Source organism: Cotesia glomerata, linkage group LG3 (assembly GCF_020080835.1).
Source record: "Cotesia glomerata isolate CgM1 linkage group LG3, MPM_Cglom_v2.3, whole genome shotgun sequence".
NCBI lineage: Eukaryota > Metazoa > Arthropoda > Insecta > Hymenoptera > Braconidae > Cotesia > Cotesia glomerata.
Genome location: NC_058160.1, coordinates 25,836,430 through 25,856,000, shown reverse-complemented (window position 1 = coordinate 25,856,000; position 19,571 = coordinate 25,836,430). Strand labels below are relative to the sequence as shown.

The 19,571-nt window shown below is 29.2% G+C and overlaps 2 protein-coding genes and 1 long non-coding RNA gene across 6 annotated transcripts; 2 read left to right on the top strand and 1 right to left on the bottom strand.

Moving 5' to 3' along the window:
• The first annotated feature begins 112 nt into the window (after positions 1–112).
• Positions 113–9,813, top strand: LOC123261802. 3 transcript variants are annotated; one of them, XR_006508772.1, is made up of 9 exons: positions 113–267; positions 357–451; positions 752–945; positions 1,049–1,164; positions 1,759–1,848; positions 2,190–2,528; positions 3,658–3,859; positions 7,092–7,210; positions 9,617–9,743. XR_006508772.1 is itself a non-coding variant. In XM_044723614.1 (8 exons), exons 5-8 carry the CDS (start codon positions 1,759–1,761, stop codon positions 9,754–9,756), a joined length of 771 nt encoding a protein of 256 aa, XP_044579549.1. In that variant the 5' UTR covers positions 123–267; positions 357–451; positions 752–945; positions 1,049–1,164; the 3' UTR covers positions 9,757–9,813. The 3 variants fall into 3 exon arrangements, 2 of the variants coding, with proteins under 2 accessions (XP_044579549.1, XP_044579550.1); XM_044723614.1 differs by lacking the exon at positions 7,092–7,210 and having other exon boundaries at positions 123–267; positions 9,617–9,813; XM_044723615.1 differs by lacking the exons at positions 113–267; positions 7,092–7,210 and having other exon boundaries at positions 331–451; positions 9,617–9,813.
• A 2,163-nt stretch (positions 9,814–11,976) lies between these two features.
• On the bottom strand, positions 11,977–12,343 carry LOC123261803. The gene is made up of 2 exons (XR_006508773.1): positions 12,147–12,343; positions 11,977–12,021 (listed from the first exon to the last, which is right to left on the bottom strand). It is a non-coding gene; the product is annotated as an uncharacterized LOC123261803 (long non-coding RNA).
• Positions 12,344–13,877: 1,534 nt separating this feature from the next.
• Positions 13,878–18,673, top strand: LOC123261798 (poly(U)-specific endoribonuclease homolog). Of its 2 annotated transcripts, XM_044723611.1 has the most exons (6): positions 13,878–14,034; positions 15,334–15,714; positions 16,841–17,196; positions 17,236–17,564; positions 17,829–18,261; positions 18,342–18,673. In XM_044723611.1, exons 1-6 carry the CDS (start codon positions 13,980–13,982, stop codon positions 18,573–18,575), a joined length of 1,788 nt encoding a protein of 595 aa, XP_044579546.1. In that variant the 5' UTR covers positions 13,878–13,979; the 3' UTR covers positions 18,576–18,673. The 2 variants fall into 2 exon arrangements, with proteins under 2 accessions (XP_044579546.1, XP_044579545.1); XM_044723610.1 differs by having other exon boundaries at positions 16,841–17,564.
• Positions 18,674–19,571: the final 898 nt, after the last annotated feature.

Genomic DNA, 19,571 nt, shown 5'->3' with positions numbered 1-19,571 from the left:
ATTTGTCTTTGTTAAAAAATTTATTTAATATAGAATGAATACGGGGCACTTAATCATGTATGTACGTTACTACCTGTGCCGGTAAGTAATAGAACCCAAAAAAATATATGTGTATATGTATAGTAAGTCTGAGGTTCTCGTAATTTCTATTGCGTCTTGAATGTATACAAAAATTTTTTATCATGTAGTTTTATATATATAATATTATATATTGCATATAATAGCAAGAAAATTTACATTTTTTTTCGAAAATTTGATAAATTTGAGGTAAGTAATAGAATGGTGTAAATTTTTATCGATTATCTTGTCGTGCTATTAACATTGTAACCTTAAAATTAATTTCCATATATTTGTAGTTGTTTCCACGGTCTACCAGGTGAACATTGAAATAATTTTTTCAGTTATTAATTACTGGAAATTAAAATATTTTATCATATTTAATAAATGTGAGGTAAGTGATGTATAATTGATACTTACAATTACTATTAATTGTAAAAAAAATGAATTTGTTTCTATGAAAATTAAGTTAGCCGACATCTAGCAATTTTTAGAATATTTTTTTAACTGAAAAAATTATTATAGAAAAATTAAAAAAATTTTCACAAGTAAAAAACTTGAAATACAACAAGTGCAATTTTTTAAAAATAATTTACAGTTCTAATTTAATAAATGAAAAAAAAAGAAAGAAAAAAATTGAAAACGTCGGCTAACTTTAGTATTATTTGTTTTTAAAAATCATATAACTTTTTAGGATGGCTAAATTTTGCTTAATCACAAATTATAAGGGATATTATATTGTTGAGAAGGAGAAAATATTTCGTTTCAACGAAGAAAAGCAACTTGTCTCGATTTGCAATGACAACGATTATGATGAGCACAATGGATCTCTATTTATTCGAAATGTTGGAATACCTCTTAAAGAAATGACAATCATTGACACCGACGGTAATTTTTTTAAAATTATTATTATTATTATTATTGTTGCTAGTGTTTGTAATCATTAAAATAAATTTCTATATATAATGAATTTTCATTTTATTGATACTAGATAACGTGAACGAGCTTAAAGGTCGTCACAAGACGAAAAAAATCCGCACTTTAAAACTGTCAGCATACAGTCCAGCCATAACTTAAAGAAAACAATCCAAAAGTGTCATTAATCGAGTAAGTAAAATTAATTTTAATAATAATTTAAATGATTCCGTAACTATGTTATATGAATAACAGGATGAAATAAAAGTAAATAAGTAGACGCTAAATTGTGCGAAACATTATTGTAAAACACGTAATTTATTTAAACAAACATTGTACTTATCAAAAAATTTTTATCCGCGATTTCAATTTATAAGTATGAAACCTTAAAGTTATTTGTAAAAATAATTTAGTTTTCTTAACCGAGTATATTTTTTGCTTTTTATGAAAATTTCATTTTTTGGAATATAAAAAATTTATTTTTCTATTAATGATAAATTTACAATAATCACTTGGAATTTTTAATAACATTCAATAATCTTAATTTTTAATTTAGTTGGACCAAAAAATATTTGAAATGATAAGAACTATTTACATTCAATATCAGTTATACTGTTATCACGTCATACTTAATTACAAGTAAACAGTAAATGTCATTTGATGCAATTAACCGTTTAAAAATTTATTTTTTGTAATTGACAGTTTGGTGATGCATTCTTTTTTAGTTTAAATTTGATGTTCACTTTATTAATCACAACTTTTCATTTTATTTACTTTTTGACACAGATGAATAAAAAAGGACCAGGGAATGTCATTTCAGGAGAATATTATAGAAATTTATTACCAGCTAATGATCAGGAGAATATTACTAGTAGGGTAAGTTTGAAAACAAAAATATTTTATATAAATACACGCAAGCACTCGCACGCGTGCGCGCGCGCGCGCGTGTGTGTGTGTGTGTGTGTATGTGTGTTTGAATTTTTAATTGTTTCTGTGGAAGATAGCTTTCATCTATCAATTTGAAATAAGTTTTAAAAAACCGAAAAATTCACAAGTTACGAATTACTCCCTTATTAAAATTTTTTTTAGAACAATGAACAACATTTACCTCGAATTTTATTAGTGAACTGATTTTTACCCTAGATATCCCCAGATGCCGTGTATATTTACTAGATAACTATTATTGTAGTATAATAATAATTTAATTCTGTCCACAGCCCGATGATGCTCCGGAATACAGTGATCGTACAGATGAAAACCATAATAGTGATAGTGAAAGTGCGGAAGTTGATGAAACCCCAAAAAGAGGACTTTCCAACAACACAAACGTGATTAATCGTAATAATGGGCTACAAAACCGACGTGCCAAAAGATTAAAACGGACGGTAGTAAACCATCCTTTCCCGAATCCAGCAATAAAACTGTTAAAAACAGCTGTAATGTCTCTAACTAATGAAGTGAAGAAATTAAGTAATATTAATTGCCCAATTATTCAAGCAAGACCAACCCGTTGTCCAAATATGGATGAATCCATCGCTATTGAGAACGGCGAAGAGGTATATGTTATACTTTTATATATGAATATTTTAATCAAGGTAGCTCTCTTAGTATACTGAGGTTGTTGATATTAATTGTTAAATTGCTTAAGCCACAATGAAAGCCGTGAACTACTAAATGAAGTTCTCGTAAAAAGATTTTTTTAATATCCTACCTCATGTAATGGAATGAAGTATTACAATATTGCTAACCTTGTTTTATCCATTAACATATAATTTCCTAAATTCTTTGGAGGATTTATTCATAATTGTTCAAATGAATATGATTATTTTTATGTTAAAATTAAGTAAAAAGAAGTTAAATTTCCTCTTATTCAGCTTTTAAGGAGATCCAAGTACCTTCCTAGCGTTAAGAAAGTCTATAAAAAAATAATACGTAGAAATACTTTTGTTATGCATCTTAAAATAATTTTTAAATTAATTAACAACATTGTTGAGGAAATTTCCGAAAAATTTACCCATTAAATAATTATTAATATTTAATTGACGAATAAAAAATATAGCACTCTGAATTACCGGTATACACCTGACAACACCGCAAGAGTTCTCTAACTTTAAAATTTATTGATGTTTACTGTCTAACTAAAATGACTAAGACCTTCTAGCATTTAAAAAACCGCGGTTACTTATGCGCCGGGTAACTGTGCAAGCGGTATTGCCAAGTCTAATACAAGATTTTAAAGAAGGGAAGTTCCTTGTGATTTTTCATAAAAAATATAAAATATCTCCGCAATACATCCGGAAACCTACTTTTTTATTGTTTTAATCGATAGCTTATTATTTTTTCAATCAAATTCAATTAAAATAAAATTTTTTTAAATCGTTCATTGCATTAAATTCTTAACCAAATACACGGCTGGTGCAATCTCCATTTACCAACATGTAAAAATTATAATTTTCAAACCTAACTATTTCATAAAATATCCCGGAGACCTACTGTTTTTAATTTTTTTTTTTCATTAATTATTAGGCTACGTAGATTGAATTTACAAATTTTTCAATATTCATAGAAAATGTCGCTAACCCAATAATAATATCAGTATTTTTATACGGCATTTTCAGTATCAAATCAATTATAAATAACATAAAAATATTTCTTTAACATATTTAATTTTATCATTTTCTGTAGATGACAGTAATAGGTGACTTAAAGTTTTCAACATCTACGTTGGCTGGTATATTGATGGCAAAAAGAATGAAGCTCCGCGCTCGGAGGATTATAAACGAATTCTGGTCCAAGGATGAAATGAAGAGTTTGTATATTCGGAAAACGTCGAACCACAACGAAGAAAATAGAATCGTTACTCAAAAAGAAATGACTAAGATTAAGAGTAAGTAATTTCTTACCGTAATTCCAAAATAAAGATTCATAATTAATTATTCAAATTTGTTGTTGACTATAAAAATGTTAGTCTTGAAATTGCGGGTTTCTTATTACTCCTACGAAAAAATCATAAAACATTTTTTTAATAAAATAACATTCTGAATAACTTTTATTCAGAAAATTTTTGAAGTAAAACTTTTTTAGGCGTGACTTGAGGGTAGCTCAGATTTTTTTTTCATTATGGAAATAATTATTAAATAATAACAATCGCATTTATAAAAGTTATTTTCAAATAACTATAAAAGGGATTTATTAGCCAACTGTAACTACCGTCGCCTAATAAAATATCGACTCAAGATAATGAATATGAAAATAGCAATTGATAAATAATATCGCAAAAACATTATGAAAAATATAGTACAATATAGTAATATATATATTGTATAGGTACGACCATCTATGTGTATTAGTTATAAGCGCATTTTAGTTAGTAACAGAGTGTACGTATGTATGTGAGAAGTAATGGGAGACGAAAATGAGAACGGAGTTGCAGACTCATGGAAAAGCCTAAGAAACTTTCCACCTCTTGAGAACTTGGCTCGTAAATATATCCTTGTAAACTTCATCTTACGTCATTGTGGTATTTTGGATAAATTGCCAACTAATAAAACGAAGAAGTCAGATATAATTTCAATATTCAATCAAATCAATCCATGTTTAATTTTATAATTTTAAATTAAGTTCCTTTACCGCGCTGGAACCGAGTATCTTAATACTCCCGGGCGAATGGACTAGTTATTTAACTCTATTATATTGCACGCCTCATAAGCGAAGTGGATGAGGTTGCTCTACACCCGCCTTACAAAAATCAAGTGATTTCTTGAACTAAAATTGTCTCTATTTATTTTATACCGCACTTGTAGAACAATATTTATATATAAATGTAATGGAAAAACAATAGCTTCAACACTTATGACATTTTTAAAATACATTTTGCTTTTTAAATAAATAAAAAAAATGTTTAAAAAAATTATTCCGTGGACGTCCGGCTGTCAAATGTATGTATGAAAACCGGCGTGGTCACGATAACTGCCGAAAGTCTTTTCGAAGATCACGGTCTAATTCAATGTAGTTTATTTATAATTAGCAATAAACTAAAAATCCACTAATCGTTTGTATATCTATATCTATGTAAATAAGGTTCATTTACAACACGCGCGCATCTTTTCTGGATGGACAATGGCACGAAAGATTTAAAAGTATTTTTTGTATTTTATTTTAATCAATTTTATTATAGAAAATGAGATTATGAGGCCTGCACTTGGATTTTCCAAACTTTTGCAAAATTGCTTTCACTGGATGGACGCATTACAAGAGGCACGGAGTATATTACATACATTGCACGCCTCATAAGCGAAGCACCTCTCTATCTTATCGTTCATTATTTTGTTTTATTTATTATTATTACGATTATTATTATTATTTTATTAGTATTATGTTTTTTTTTTCGTTTTAAGTTCGCAATAAAGCAATCAATTTAATAGTGAAAAAAGAGATTATGAGGTGTGCACTTAATGATTTTTCAAACTTTACTCTCGACTATTACTAGTTACTGTTTTTAAATAACAGAAACAATCTAAACATAATATAGACTACTGAGTGTTACTTCCATCAGAAAAAAATCTGAGTTACCCTAAAGTCGCACCTAAAGAAGTTTTACTTCCAAAAAAAATTTTTTTTTAACATGAAAGAAATCCACAAATCAGTTGGCACCGAAAAGTAATTTATTTCAAAAAACAAAGTACCAAAAAGTTGCTCCTGACTGTAATGCTCTTTCAGAATATACAATTGCTCCACTTCAATAACTAATACTTAATAACTATTTTTGATTATAAAATCTAATTTTGATTCCCAATTACCTCGGTAAATAATTATTTATTTTAATCGTATGAGGTGTCATACAATTGCTTCTTGTTTTGCATGCCTTAAGCGTGACCTTAGGTGTGCTCTACTCTCGCCTAAAAATGAAGATCCCGTGTTTCGTCACAATTATTTGCATTTGACAGACATAATATACATACAAACAAATGCTACAAAAAGAACACTGTCAAACCAAAAAATAATCACTGATTATTTAAAAATGATTTTTAATAACTATATTTAAATAATTACATAAAAAAGTTGTTTTTAAGCGCTCGTATTGTAAATTTTTGCAAATTACTGTCGGTGTAAACACTATAACTTTAATAAGAATCGATTTTTATACTCTTTTTAGTAGATTTCATAGAAATCTAACTATTGTATTTGTCCTCATGATGGAATTTTTGAAAAATTTTGCTATATACTGACTCAGCTCGCCGAGCTGTCAGAAAATACATATGGTTCAAAAGTTTATATATATATAAACTTATATATCGTATATATATATATATATATATATATATATACGATAGAGCGCTGCTTGTCACGACGATAGCGTCTACAATTCTGAACGCGTCATAATGAAACTGAACATACTTATTCTTTGGACGATTACAAAGGTCAAGTTCAAATTTGAGCTTAATCGGTCAATTATTTTAGAAATGACAGGATTTCAAAATTTTCAAAATTCGAAAATTGCATATTTCTATTGCTTCTCCCTCAAATAACTTTTGAACGCGTCGAGATATTCAATTTTTGTAAAATGCATCCGAAAGCTGACAAAATAAGCTTCAATTTACATGTTTACATGTATTTCTAGACCACAAAATAATATCTGTTTTGTGATCCTTTCAATGAAATTTTACTCTTGCATTCGTTTTTACTACTTCAACTTGGTATAATTACTGAACTAGACAAGATATTAAAATTCGGTAAATTACATCATAAAGCTCTTTTAATAAGCTTCAATTTTCACTACTCAGATGTGGTAATAGCCTCAATATTACTCCTTTTAGAGTTCGTTGAAAGAAACAGTTTTACTGTTGCAGCCGTTTTAGAATTATTGGCTGCATTATAGTATGAACATAATGTCGATTCAATAATTGTGATATTGATCAGTCTTTCGTCGTATGTATTCTGGTAGGTCGTCAGTAAATCCGTCACACAGATTTTTGCATCACCCATGAGGTACTGTTGAAAATCAGAATCAAGTTTGGCTCAAAATTTGAATTAATTATTGAATTTATTTCAAATTAATTAATTAAGTTACATATTATTATAAGTATTATTTTATTAAAAATTAATGTTCTTTATTTAAGAAATCTACTTCCATTTCGGCTGCCGAATGGCCTTTTTTTTTAATCAATTCATTATTTATTTGTGAACACAAGGAATACAAAACTGTAGCTTCAAATCGTTTCATCTAATTACAATTTAGGTAAGTGTGGGTATTACTGCGGTTTTTTCTGTAGGTTCTACTTCAAAAGCATTTTTATTAAATTTTTCAAGGTAATATTAATTTTTTTTTTTAAACCAAAGTTTGACTTATTATAAACTCCAAAAAAATCAAGAATGCTACAAACTAATATTTTCTTTAATAAGCATTTAAAAAAAAAAAAAATTTATATGTATGTATTACTGCAAGTCTTAAAGGAGCTTGTTTCTATTACTGCGTGCCAATTACTGCAAATGACCCAATCACTGCGTGTTTATTACAGCGGATGACATTCAATGACGGAAAAACTTCGGGATCATATAAGAAATGAATAAAATACGTTTGAAAGATAATTATTTGTGTAATAAAATGACTTGATTAGAAAAACATATTCCTGAAATAATTTGAATTCATATCAATAAACATGATAATTAAACACAGCATGTTTAAATTAATAATAATGACCAGAATAGTGATGTATAACATAGCAAGCAGAGCCTTTATAGTAATTAAAAAATTAAGTTGATCGAAGAAACACATATTTTGATGGAAAAAAAATCATTTTGTATTACTTTAAATCAATCAGAAAAACTTTTAAATAAAGTTACATTCATTTAATTTAATGGAAATTTCTTGATTTGAAATTTTTTCTGCTTAATTTAACATAAAAAATTTTTTTTTTATAATTACCACTAGTATTTTTCATCATCTTCGAATTACTTGTTTTTTTTTTTTTTTTATAATTTATTTTAAAGATGGTTTATTTTTAACTAAGAGCAATTTAAAGGCAACTTGACTAACTTGACAGGCAATATTTTCTTTTTAAGTTAGAATAAATTCATTTTACACCCGCAGTAATTGGTACAAATGCATATAAATCGAGGTGCTTTTATTACTGTGGATTATTGAAAACATTCGCAGTAATACAAACATGTTCAGTTAATTGGTACCAATTACTGCGTCCTTAAAAAATAAATATTAATTGATCAAAATTCAATTTTTAATACATTACTGATATTAAAGAAGAGTTATCTTACTTTTATATGCAAAAAATATTGAATTTGAACCAGTTAATGTAAAGAAAAAGATCTTTTAGTACCACCTCTTTTCGTACAGAAAGTCACAAAAAAGCTATAGTTTACTACCTGTAAAGCCAGTTAATTTTTATTTATTAATAACAAATTCAATAATTGTTGTACGTGTAAAACTGCTATGCAAATATTTTCTTGAAGATTTCAATTACTAGCAACGAATTTTTTTAATTGAAAAAGCTCAAGTACTATTTATTTATCATTGAAATAGAAAAATCCGCATGTATGTATGTATGTATGTATGCGTGTGCGCGCACGTGTGTGTGTGTGTGTGTGTGTGTGTGTGTGTGTGTATGTGTATGTGTATAACCTTCTCATAACTTTAGAACGGCTTGGCTGATTCAATCGCGGTAGGCGCCGTTCGAAAGGGCTTGACCAAACTTAAATTTTTCATACAATTGAAACCGATTCAAATCAGTAGATTTTAAGAAATCGCAAAAACAAAATTTTCTAAGTATTGTTTTTTTGAAATAACTTTCAAGCGGCTAGACCGATCAATTCCAAAAACTAATCAGCTTTTAACCGTGAAAAACCACGTCGATCGGCTCCAAGAACGTAAAAATCGGTTCATTGTTTCGAGAGAAATCGTTAACAAAACATTTGGAAAAAATTTAATTTTTTTTTAAATAAGTCCGACTTTTCTTTTCGGATCGTTTTTGATATGATGATGTAGCTACACCAGCTCTAAAAACCACGTCGATCATATCCAAGAACGTCGAAGTCGGTTAATTGCTTCGTGAGTAATCGTTGCCGAAGTAATTTGGAAAATATAAATTTTTCATATCTCTTCAAAATTTTCGGTCTGATCAATTTGTGTTCAAAAATCAATCATAGGACTAAAATTACTGCGTTGAATGCTACCAACCGCGTGAAAATCGGTTTATTCATTCAAAAATAATTGCAGTTTGAAAATTTGAAGGATAGTGTTTTATTAAACTTCTATCAAAGAGCTCAAAAGCATAGAACAGCTAATTTTTTGAGCTCGGAGAAGTCAAAATGACACAAATTATATTTTTGATCTCGGAGAGCTCAAAAACGTCATGAGTGCAATTTTAAGCGCTTAGGTATAAAAGTAGCGGGAAATTACAGAAATGACCACAGGGTCAACCGTTTTCCTATTTTTTTTTTTTTGATCAGTAATGATCTATTGTTTATCCATTAATTAATTGTAAATTACAAAAAAAAAAACATTCATTCTATCTGTAATTTTACATTAAGATTCACTTTAAAAACGATTGACAATTATTAATTTTATTAATTTTTTCCCTAACAAACTTAAAAAAATTATAATTTAATGTTGTTTTGTTTCAAATTTCAGATCTGTGCTTATACCTGCAGCGTAAGCGGGACATAAAAGTCATTCCAGGATCCGAAGACGACATTGATATTTACCTGCCTCAGTGGATTAGCTCCACTTTAAGAGACTGCCGAAACAACTTTAAAAATAAAAACAAATAATTAAAACCACTCATTGTACTTCCTTATAAAGGAATTATTAAAAAATAAAAACATTAGTAATTGGAAAACTTATTGTACTTCCTTATAAAGAAATACTTTAAATTTAACTAGCGCGCTACGTAAATCGTGGCCCGTTTTTTGCGAGTTTCGACCTATGACTAACTTCAAGACTTTCATGTATTTTAATTTTGAGGATTCCTCTCAAAAATTATGTTCCGACATAAACGAGCATTTGAAGTCTGATCAGACGTGATTACTTTGACTTTTTAAGACTTCATCAGATTCTAACACTCATTGTCGTATATAATTGAAGACCGAATTTTCGGTTTTTTGGAAAATTTGGAAAGGAAGGATAGAGGAAAGGGGGGGGGCTACTCAGCTGGTTGTAGGTTACGCGCCAAGGGTTCTACCAGTTAAGCTATCCGAAACATGAACATGAATTATATTTCAGTCTATTATATATAACTTTATATAGTGACTAAAAATTTTATTAATTAATGTATATACATCTATACTATAAAATCAATATAAAAAGACGAAAAAAACATTGCAAAACTACCGCTAAACCATTATACAACCACAAAAAAATGCTGTAAAATCACCGTTGAACTAAGATAAAAACATTGAAAAACCACCGTCAAACCGCTGTGGAAAAACAAATAAACCGCTGTTGAACGTCGAAAAGAACATTGCTAAACTACCGTTAAACCGCTGTGGAAAAACAAATGAACCACTGTTGAACGTCGATAAGAACATTGCTAAACCACCGTTAAACCGCTGTGGAAAAACAAATAAACCACTGTTGAACTTCGATCAGAACTTTGCTAAACTACCATTAAACTGCTGTGGAAAAACGAATGAACGATCGTGGAACGTCTACAAGAACATTGCTAAACTACTGTTAAACTGCTGTGGAAAAACGAATTAACGATCGTTGAACGTCTACAAGAACATTGCTAAACTACCGTTAAACTGCTGTGGAAAAACTAATGAACCACTATGTCAAAGCTGTACAATTTCGGTTAAACCACGTTCAAACCACAGTGGTTGAATGGATCAAAACCACGGTAGCTCCACAGACATTCCGCAGTGGTCTCGCCGTAAATATACCTTATTTCCAACGTGGATTCATTGTTTTTCTATCGTAAATTGAAAACCGCGAGGGTCTGCATTTGCAACAGTTTCCCAGAACTTGACTTTAAGTTACTAAAAAAAAAATTTGGAACGTATTTAGTGTGCCCGCGGTTGCAAAATATTTTACTTTTAATGAAATTCGTAAAATCTATTTACTAGGACTTAAAAAAAATTGAAATACACAATGACGCACACCAAGTACGTTCCAAAATTTTTTTCTTAATTTTTAAATTTATAACACAATTTTTTTTAATTTCCGAAAATCATAAACAATCATATCGGTTACTTGGATTTTTTTATTTTATATATTTTTGTAAAGAAAAAAATAAATTTTTTTTTCTTAATAGTCTTATGAACGTGGACTTGGCGCGATTTTTTTACAGTGAAACTGTTTTTGTTCGCATTTTAGTATTTTTTGTAATTATAATAAAAATTTACAATTGGTACCAACTTAAATCTCGCGTTGGTTGCATTGTTATGTCGTAATAACTATAATGCTTTGGGTTGCATCTGGCAGGTGACACTACTTGTCAGATAAACCATGATTTAAATGTGTTAATTAGTTACATTTATAATTTAAATTTATATTTTAAATAGATTCAGAATTCCTAGTTGATTTAATATTTTATTTAATTGCTGAGTTTGGTCGTTGAGTGCACACGTGTCTTCGAAAGAGAAACTTTAATGTCGAGAAAATAATACAAAGGAATATTGTATTAGGTTCTGAAAAACCATAAAATCTTTGAGTAAACACAGAACGTGTCCTTGCCACATGACAACTTCAAGTCCTTAAAAGAAAAGCCATAAAAGACACGTGTGGAAACTCAACGGTCTCTTGTTCTCTAAAAAACAAGGCACTACAACTAAATTTAACAACAAAATAAATCAATAATAATTTATTTATCCACTTTATTTTAAGAAACTAAATAACATAAATAAATGAGTATTTAGACGCTACAACATGTGTATGTATGTATGGATTTAATGTCACAATGGTTTTAGACAAATTTAATTACATATTGGAATAATTGAATAGTAAATGGTATTAAATTGAATTTAGAAATGATTAGCAAATATTAAAGTAAATTCCGCATCTGATATAATTTATTGAGCAGATAATACCTTAAAAGCCTTTTAAAATTATAACACGTTAATTGATTCTAATGAATATATGTTAATTAAATAATAATAAATAATAGATAAGGATAATCATTGTTAACAACGATCTGACATTATATTATTATTACTGTCTGTACCTCGACCAGGTTTTCTGCGGCTTCCCTAGGTCGCTGTGCTGAATTTAAAGCCAGGTAAATACAGGTACATGAATATGTAAGCCGGCCGCAGCCGCAAATAATAAGTGTTATATATAAATAAGTTTATATAAGTACATGTAAGATAGTATATTACGCACTATGTATAAGGGTAGTTCTAGCAATAGTATAGGTGTATACGTGTACCCATAGTGAGGGAACGTGAAGCTGAGCAGTCAGAGTTGAGACTTTGTGACTTCACTTCTCCCCGAGAGCTGTAACTATTCACTCCATCTCTCCGATTTCTAAATAAACATCAACATTAAGTTCAATTGAACTCTTATCATTTAAAATCATACCTTGCCACACAATCTCAATCAGTCATTTTTAAGTATATTTCAAATTAAATTATAAAATAAAATCCCGCGTGACAATAAACAACCCACTTGTCCACGAGGTGTCATCATCGGCGAATCTAGTAACCTCGCAGGACATAACAACCGAAATTTTTGCGTTGCTATAGTTTGTGCTGATTAAATTTGATAATTTCAAGTAGATTAATTGTTATAAGTGAATTTAATTAATTAATAACAGTCAAAGTATGAATTACTGTTATAATATACAATTTAGGAAAAAAAAGTACCGTAGAATTAAATAAAATTTTGCAACCTCAAAATACCGTTCTGCTTACAGTAAGCACAGTTGGTAGTCTGGCGCTTCGTTTACAGCAGATTTTTGAACGGAACTTGGCGCCAGATTCTACCGAATCAGTTGATAAAAAAATTATTGACTGTAATCTTCAAAGACAATCAGTCGATTAAGGTTGGGTTTACGGCATTCCGAGAAGTTTATTAAGACTAATTATCCTGTTACTATTTTTATTACATTTATATATTTTTGTACATAAATTTTTACCATGATAACATCCATGAAAATAGTTTTCATTTTGTGAGTTTTTACGGCCAGATTAAAGGTGAATTTTTTCAACACTTACCTAAATAATTTTTGATTAAATTAAAAACCAGTTGCAAATTAATTGTTCATAAAAGTGCCATAAATTATTTTCATTTCAAAACTTAAGACCTTAGGCTTACAAGAGAACTCATATCAGAAAATTTTTTCACGGATTTTTTATACGTTTTTTAAATAAAAAAATTATAAAATTCAAATAAATAAATAGAACTTATTTTTCATCGAATTAAAAAAAATTTTCGAAAACGTTCAAGTTGTCTTTTCAAATCTCATTATTTATAAAAACCTTTATGAGCTTCAGTGAGTAACATATCCGGTAAGTTTTTCTATTTTATATTAACGATCGGTAGCTTATCTACAAATGTATAAAATGTGTTCTATAAAAAAAATTTACATAAATTTACAATTTTATTTTACAATATAGAGTTCAGTTACTCATTAATGTTTTTCTATTTTGTAATCAGAAAAAATTTTAATTTATTTAAATATCACTAATATTTTTATAAAATTCGTTGCAATAAACGAATAAAATTTTTCGCTTTACATTCATTTAAGCGATCGGTATTTCGAAAATCTGTAAAGGGGAGAATATTAAATATTTCAAATATTCAAAATCTGGAAATGAGTAAAACTTAAAGGATGATCTTTTATGACTTAGGTAGCTCGAGATTGTCGCATGAGTCATCGTCTCAGAATCAGCCATCAGACGAAGACAAAAGATGTAACGAGTCTCTAGTCGCTTGTTATATTATTTACAGTGAACAAGTCTTAGTAACTCGCCGTTAGTGAGTTGAAAACATTCTCGTTTTAATCGCCAAAGGATTAAGATCGATAAACGCGGTATAGTAATCACTGTAATTAAATATGGTGTCTAAAATATTCATCGTTATTTTATTCACCTCGTTTGCTTTTGTTATTAGTAAGTACTTTTTTTTTTTTAATTATTTTAAAAATACTAATTTTATTGAATAATTTGAATACCACGGTGAATTTCTCTATATTTTCCCAAGAAATAACATACTTTCACTCGTGTAAAGAATATACCTCAAGAATTTTTTTCTACAAACAAAACGATATATTGTTAATTTTGTTATAGAACAAATTGATGAAGTTAATAATGTTGTATTCATGCGGTTTCAATAATTAAACTATTGATTGCATTAATAATTCATTTAGAAGTTTAAATTCAGATAATTCAATAACTACAGTTAATAATTCTCGTGATCCTTGAAACTTCTTAAACTCGTGCTCAGATAAATTTGTCATTGACATTAAAATTCATGGTCATTTATTATAAATAATATTATTCCAATAAATTTTTTTCTTTCAAATAAAACAAAATCAAATTTAGCATCTTAAATTTGCATACATAAGTCACTTTGGTTTAAAATTATTTGTTTGAAATTACGATAAGATATTTTCGACGTAAAGAATAATTGCTTGAAAATTTTATCTTTTAATATTGAATCGTTTATTTACTTTTTAATTTTTTAATACTATAAACTTTGTTGACTTTTTTGATTGAAAAAAATTTTAAATCTAAATAATGTCCACTTTTTTTTTCTTTAAGAGTTAATTAGAGATTTATTTATAATGAGAAAGTTTTATCATACAAATTAAAAAATGAAATAAAATAATCACAAAAAATTCATATTTTTAATAAAAAATTTTCAAAATAAAAAAGTAAAATAATGAAAAAATTGTAACTTAAAAAAAAAATCATTGGTGTAAAAAAATTTTACGTAAGGTTTTAAATTTTGAGTGAAATTCACTTTTTACTTAAAAACTTTCTCTCCTTCGAAATTTTAAAACAGTCGATTGAGATTAAAAAAAAAAAAAATGTCCTCCTCTAAAATGACCTATATTGATTACATTCTTCATTGATTTCGAATGCATTTGAATGAATCACTAAAAAAAGAAATGTTTATTTACGCATTGCAACTGGGTTATTACTTATTATTAAATCATTGAGAGGAAAAAAAAAAGATTAAACAGATTATTTGAAGAAATGGTCATAGGGTCAATTCGATAGCCCCTAAAATGTCACTGATTATCGCAATATAAGTCAACACCATTTCAGTACCCATCACATAATATCACGTATCAACTTATCATATCATATCACATATTGCCAACACGCCTGGAAACCCAAACAGAATAAATTCCGAGAAAACTGTGCGATAATAAAATAACTTTCCTGTTATATTAAATTAAATAGACGATGTAGAGGCTGACGGATGGAAGTTTTGGAAAAAAAGTTCGACGACAACGACTTCAACAACAACAGAATCCTCGCCAGTCGGTTCAGTGAATCCGAATTCGGGTGTAGGTCAAGCAATAGCTAACGCGGGTAATCCAAGTCTCGCGGTGGGTGCCAATAATGCGGGAACTATTCGAACCTCGACCACACCGAGACCACGGCTACCAAACCCCGGAACGGAAGTTGGCTGGGAGGAAGCGAATTCCAGACCTAAACTTAATAACCAAGACTACCGAAACTTGGCAATTGATTTAACGGGTGCTGCCGAACCAGCAAGACAACCGTCCAAGCCAGGATCACCCTCCAGTCCTGGTTCAGCTTTGCCATCAATTCCAGCAGGTATTATGTGTTTAAAATTTCACACTGAAAAAAAAAATTAACTTGATTCGAGAGAAAAATTCTTGAACCAAAAAAATAATTTTCAAGAGCACGGAAAAAAGAAAACTCGAAAAATTACATTATAAATAGCGTTCTGAATTATTTTTCGGTTGCCGAAAAAAGTGACTGAGTAAGAAAATAACATCTTTATATAATTCTAATTAAAATTTTCTTAAAATCAAAAATTTTTAATTATTATATTTTCACTCGAGGATGGTATGAGTGCTCATACCGACAATATTGTGGTGTAATAATTAATAGATAAAAATTACATAGTCTACACTGATAAAAAAATTGACTTGACTCAAGAGCCAAACTCTTGAACCAAGAATTCCATTTTGAAGAAAATGATTTTCTTAAGTCAAGAGAATAAATTCTTGAGCTAAGAAATTATTCTTGGTCTAAGAAAATTTTTTTTGAATCAATGATTTATTCTCTTGACTCGAAAAAATCATTTTCTTCAAAATAGAATTCTTGGTTCAAGAGTTTGGCTCTTGAGTCAAGTCAATTTTTTTATCAGTGTATCATCAAATTCGATCGGGCAAGTTGGCTTACAGTAATAAATACTCTTTAATAAGTAAAATCACCGATCTTAGAATAATAGTGAATAATTATAAATAGTAATAAGTGTCCCGTCATATTAAAAACTAGAAAAATTACAGTTTGAAATAACATTTTTCTAAATTCAAACTTTGAATGTTAATTTTCAGAGCTTTCAATGTAAATATTACATTCTACAATGTAATTCTTATAAAATCTGTAATAATTACAATCTGAAACTGTAATTTTTCCAGTTTTTATCACGAAGCGCCACGTTACATTATATAATGTAATTTTTCTTTTTTCTGTGAGAGTAATTGTCTGGAATCAAGGCGAAAAATTCTTGAATCAAGTAAAATTTCCTTAAATCAAGAAAAATTTACTAGATCAAGAATTTTTCTACTCAAATCAAGAAGATTAAGTTCTTTAAAATTATATACTTGATTAAAGAACATTTTTTTTCTGTTCAGTTTTGATTTTGTTTCAAAAGATTCATTTCAACATTTTTTTCCATCAATTCTATTTTTTACGGACAATTATCTTTCAGCTGGAGCACAACGACCAATCTCCAACCCAGCTCCGAATCCAGCTCAAAATAAGCCAGTGTCATCTACTACGAGACCTATAGAAGTATCTACAACAGCAAGACCAATTCCAGGAGCTCCGCTTAATCCAGCAACTCCTCAAAATGGACAAAAACTCTCTGGAATACCAGCTGGCGGATCATTACCTGGATCATCATGGGCTGAAGTTGCCAGTAGGTCGAACTCACCTACTCCAGCACCTAGGTCTGGATCACCAGCAGCAGGACCTCGACCTGGGTTACCAACAGCAGGACCAACGCCAACATCTAGACCTGGATCCCCAGCAGCAGGTCCAGTACCGGTATCTCGACCAGGATCACCAGCAGCAGGACCAGCGCCAGCATCTAGACCTGGATCGCCAGCAACAGGTCCAGCAGCAGGACCTAGACCTGGGTTACCAACACCAGCTAGACCTAGTCCAGACCAATCTTTAACACGTCCAGGTGCTGGAGCTGCAGTCGGTGCAGCTGCTGTTGGTGTCGGTGCAGCTGCAATTGCTGGGGGATCTAAGAAAGCTTACTCAAGCAACCCTATTTACAGCAAAGGGAATACTGTTACTGACGAAGACTTGGAGAAACTGTCCGAAGCTTTGTTCTTGAAAGACAACAACAACGCTTTTAAGTACATTACGATGGACTTACAGAAACAAACGCATTCGGACAATTCCAAAGATGAAGCACCACTGCCGTGAGTGTTCATATTCAACTCTATTATATATCTCAAACTTGAAACTGTTATTTAAATTTAGTTTTTCTTGGTAGTAAAAACTTGGAAAGAAAATATTTATTTAAGATCGGATGAAAATTTTTTTTTTTCTATCAAAGTTGAATCTTTATTTTTAAGAGATTAGAAATTTTTAATAAAAAATTACGCTTAATTTTTCTTTTAAAATTTTACTGTTAATTATCGTATAATTACTATTGAAATATTTCTAATTATTATATAAAACAGTTTGTTGAAGGTTAATTCAGCAGCGTTACAAATTCCAACAATTTCAAAAGTCCTGACAATATATGATAATTATCAGCTGGACACAAGGATAAACGAACACATAAGTCCTCTTCAACGCACAGAAGAGAGCCTTCTCGTTGACACATTCCTCAGTACAAATGTTATGTCAGCGGCAATGAGATTCCTAGCGGATAAAGGCTTTCTTAAACAAGATTATTATGAGTACAAAGACACTCTGAGGAGACTGTGGTTCAACTTATACTCAAGAGGCGAGGGTAAAATTGGATCATCTGGATTTGAGCATGTTTTCCTAACGGAACTCAAGTTAGGGACGGAAATTAGTGGCCTGCACAATTGGATTTATTTCAACGCTGAAGAAGCTAAAAATAAAATCAACTACCTTGGATACATCAAAAAATTAGATCTCGGTGATGTAAGTTTCGTTAGTTGATATTTATTTATTTTATGTACAATCAATTATTTTATTAACATAATTTAAAATTTTGTTTTCAGAAAGGCGCAATTTTGAAGATACACGCAAAGTTCAATGATATCGACAAACCAGTGACAACAATGTTTGTTGGAACCTCACCGGAACTAGAAATGGCTCTTTATACTGTTTGTTTCCTCACACGACCTGATAGCTCATGCCCCGTGTCACTGGGTGGCTCTAAATTCAATATTGTCACTCACAAATTCAGATATCGCGGTAATGATTTAATTGGATCCGCGTATCCCGCTCTGTGAATATATAATATCTAGAATCAGAAACTGTTATTATTGTCAATATTGATTTCGGGTTCGCCCATTCAATTGATTTAATAAATAAATAACTAATTATTTTATTTATTATCCTCTCTATATCCGACAAATCTATATTTTCATAAATGTCACTTCAATAATTTATACTTTTAACAATTAAATAAACTGGTAGCCGATAAATGGAAATTTTGCAGTGGCCAAAAAGATTTATTTAATATTCTGTACAATTGCGTCATATGTATTTTTTTTATTTATATTCTCTATCGCTATTTTTTTATTTTTTTTTTCTTTTTTTTTATAGAGACAACAATATACGGTTAATAATTTTATTGTGTTTTATTTTATAAAAGGAAGCTATCGATATAATTGAAAAACATCAAAGGATACTCGTACTATTATTTTTTTTCTCTCAACCTGTGAAAAAGCGGGTAGATTATTATTGAAATAAAATGTGTTAACAAAGCAACTTTTTTAGCCTACCCCAAAAAGACAACTACAAGAAAAAAAATTGTAGATATGACTTGTGTTTATTCAATTATTCATCATTTTTTATTTTATTGATCGGGTAAATGAAAGCAAGATGTCAATTATTAATGTTAACTTCAGTAAAGAATATAATTGTGTCATAAATAAATTAAGAATCTTTACAATAAAAATTGTAATAAATAAATGTTTTGTTAAAAATTTTTCACTGTATATTTTTGTCAATTTTTTATTTTAATTAATTTTTCGTCATGAAACTGTCCAGAGAAATTGAAACGATATGTAATGTTTAATTAATTGTACTTGATGACATGACAGATATTTAAGTTTTTTTTTTTAACAATAATAAATACAAAATATTTATTTATTTATTTTTCTCGTGTTTTATTAAAATCTAACTTTGTAAAATTTTTAATTTTTTGAAACTTAAATAAAAAGTTATTTTTAATAATAACTTAACAGACATTTGAATGTTTTTTAGCGAATGAAAAAAAAAAT

What these genes read in the sequence shown, in the direction of transcription:
- LOC123261802 (XM_044723614.1), top strand. Translation starts at nt 1,759, where the DNA reads ATGAATAAAAAAGGACCAGGGAATGTCATTTCAGGAGAATATTATAGA. An exon ending in AGGAGAATATTACTAGTAGG is followed by an intron (nt 1,849 to 2,189) that starts GTAAGTTTGAAA and finishes TTCTGTCCACAG; the next exon opens with CCCGATGATGCTCCGGAATA. An exon ending in AGAAATGACTAAGATTAAGA is followed by an intron (nt 3,860 to 9,616) that starts GTAAGTAATTTC and finishes TTCAAATTTCAG; the next exon opens with ATCTGTGCTTATACCTGCAG.
- LOC123261798 (XM_044723610.1), top strand. Translation starts at nt 13,980, where the DNA reads ATGGTGTCTAAAATATTCATCGTTATTTTATTCACCTCGTTTGCTTTT. An exon ending in TTTGCCATCAATTCCAGCAG is followed by an intron (nt 15,715 to 16,840) that starts GTATTATGTGTT and finishes ATTATCTTTCAG; the next exon opens with CTGGAGCACAACGACCAATC. An exon ending in AAAAATTAGATCTCGGTGAT is followed by an intron (nt 18,262 to 18,341) that starts GTAAGTTTCGTT and finishes TTTTGTTTTCAG; the next exon opens with AAAGGCGCAATTTTGAAGAT.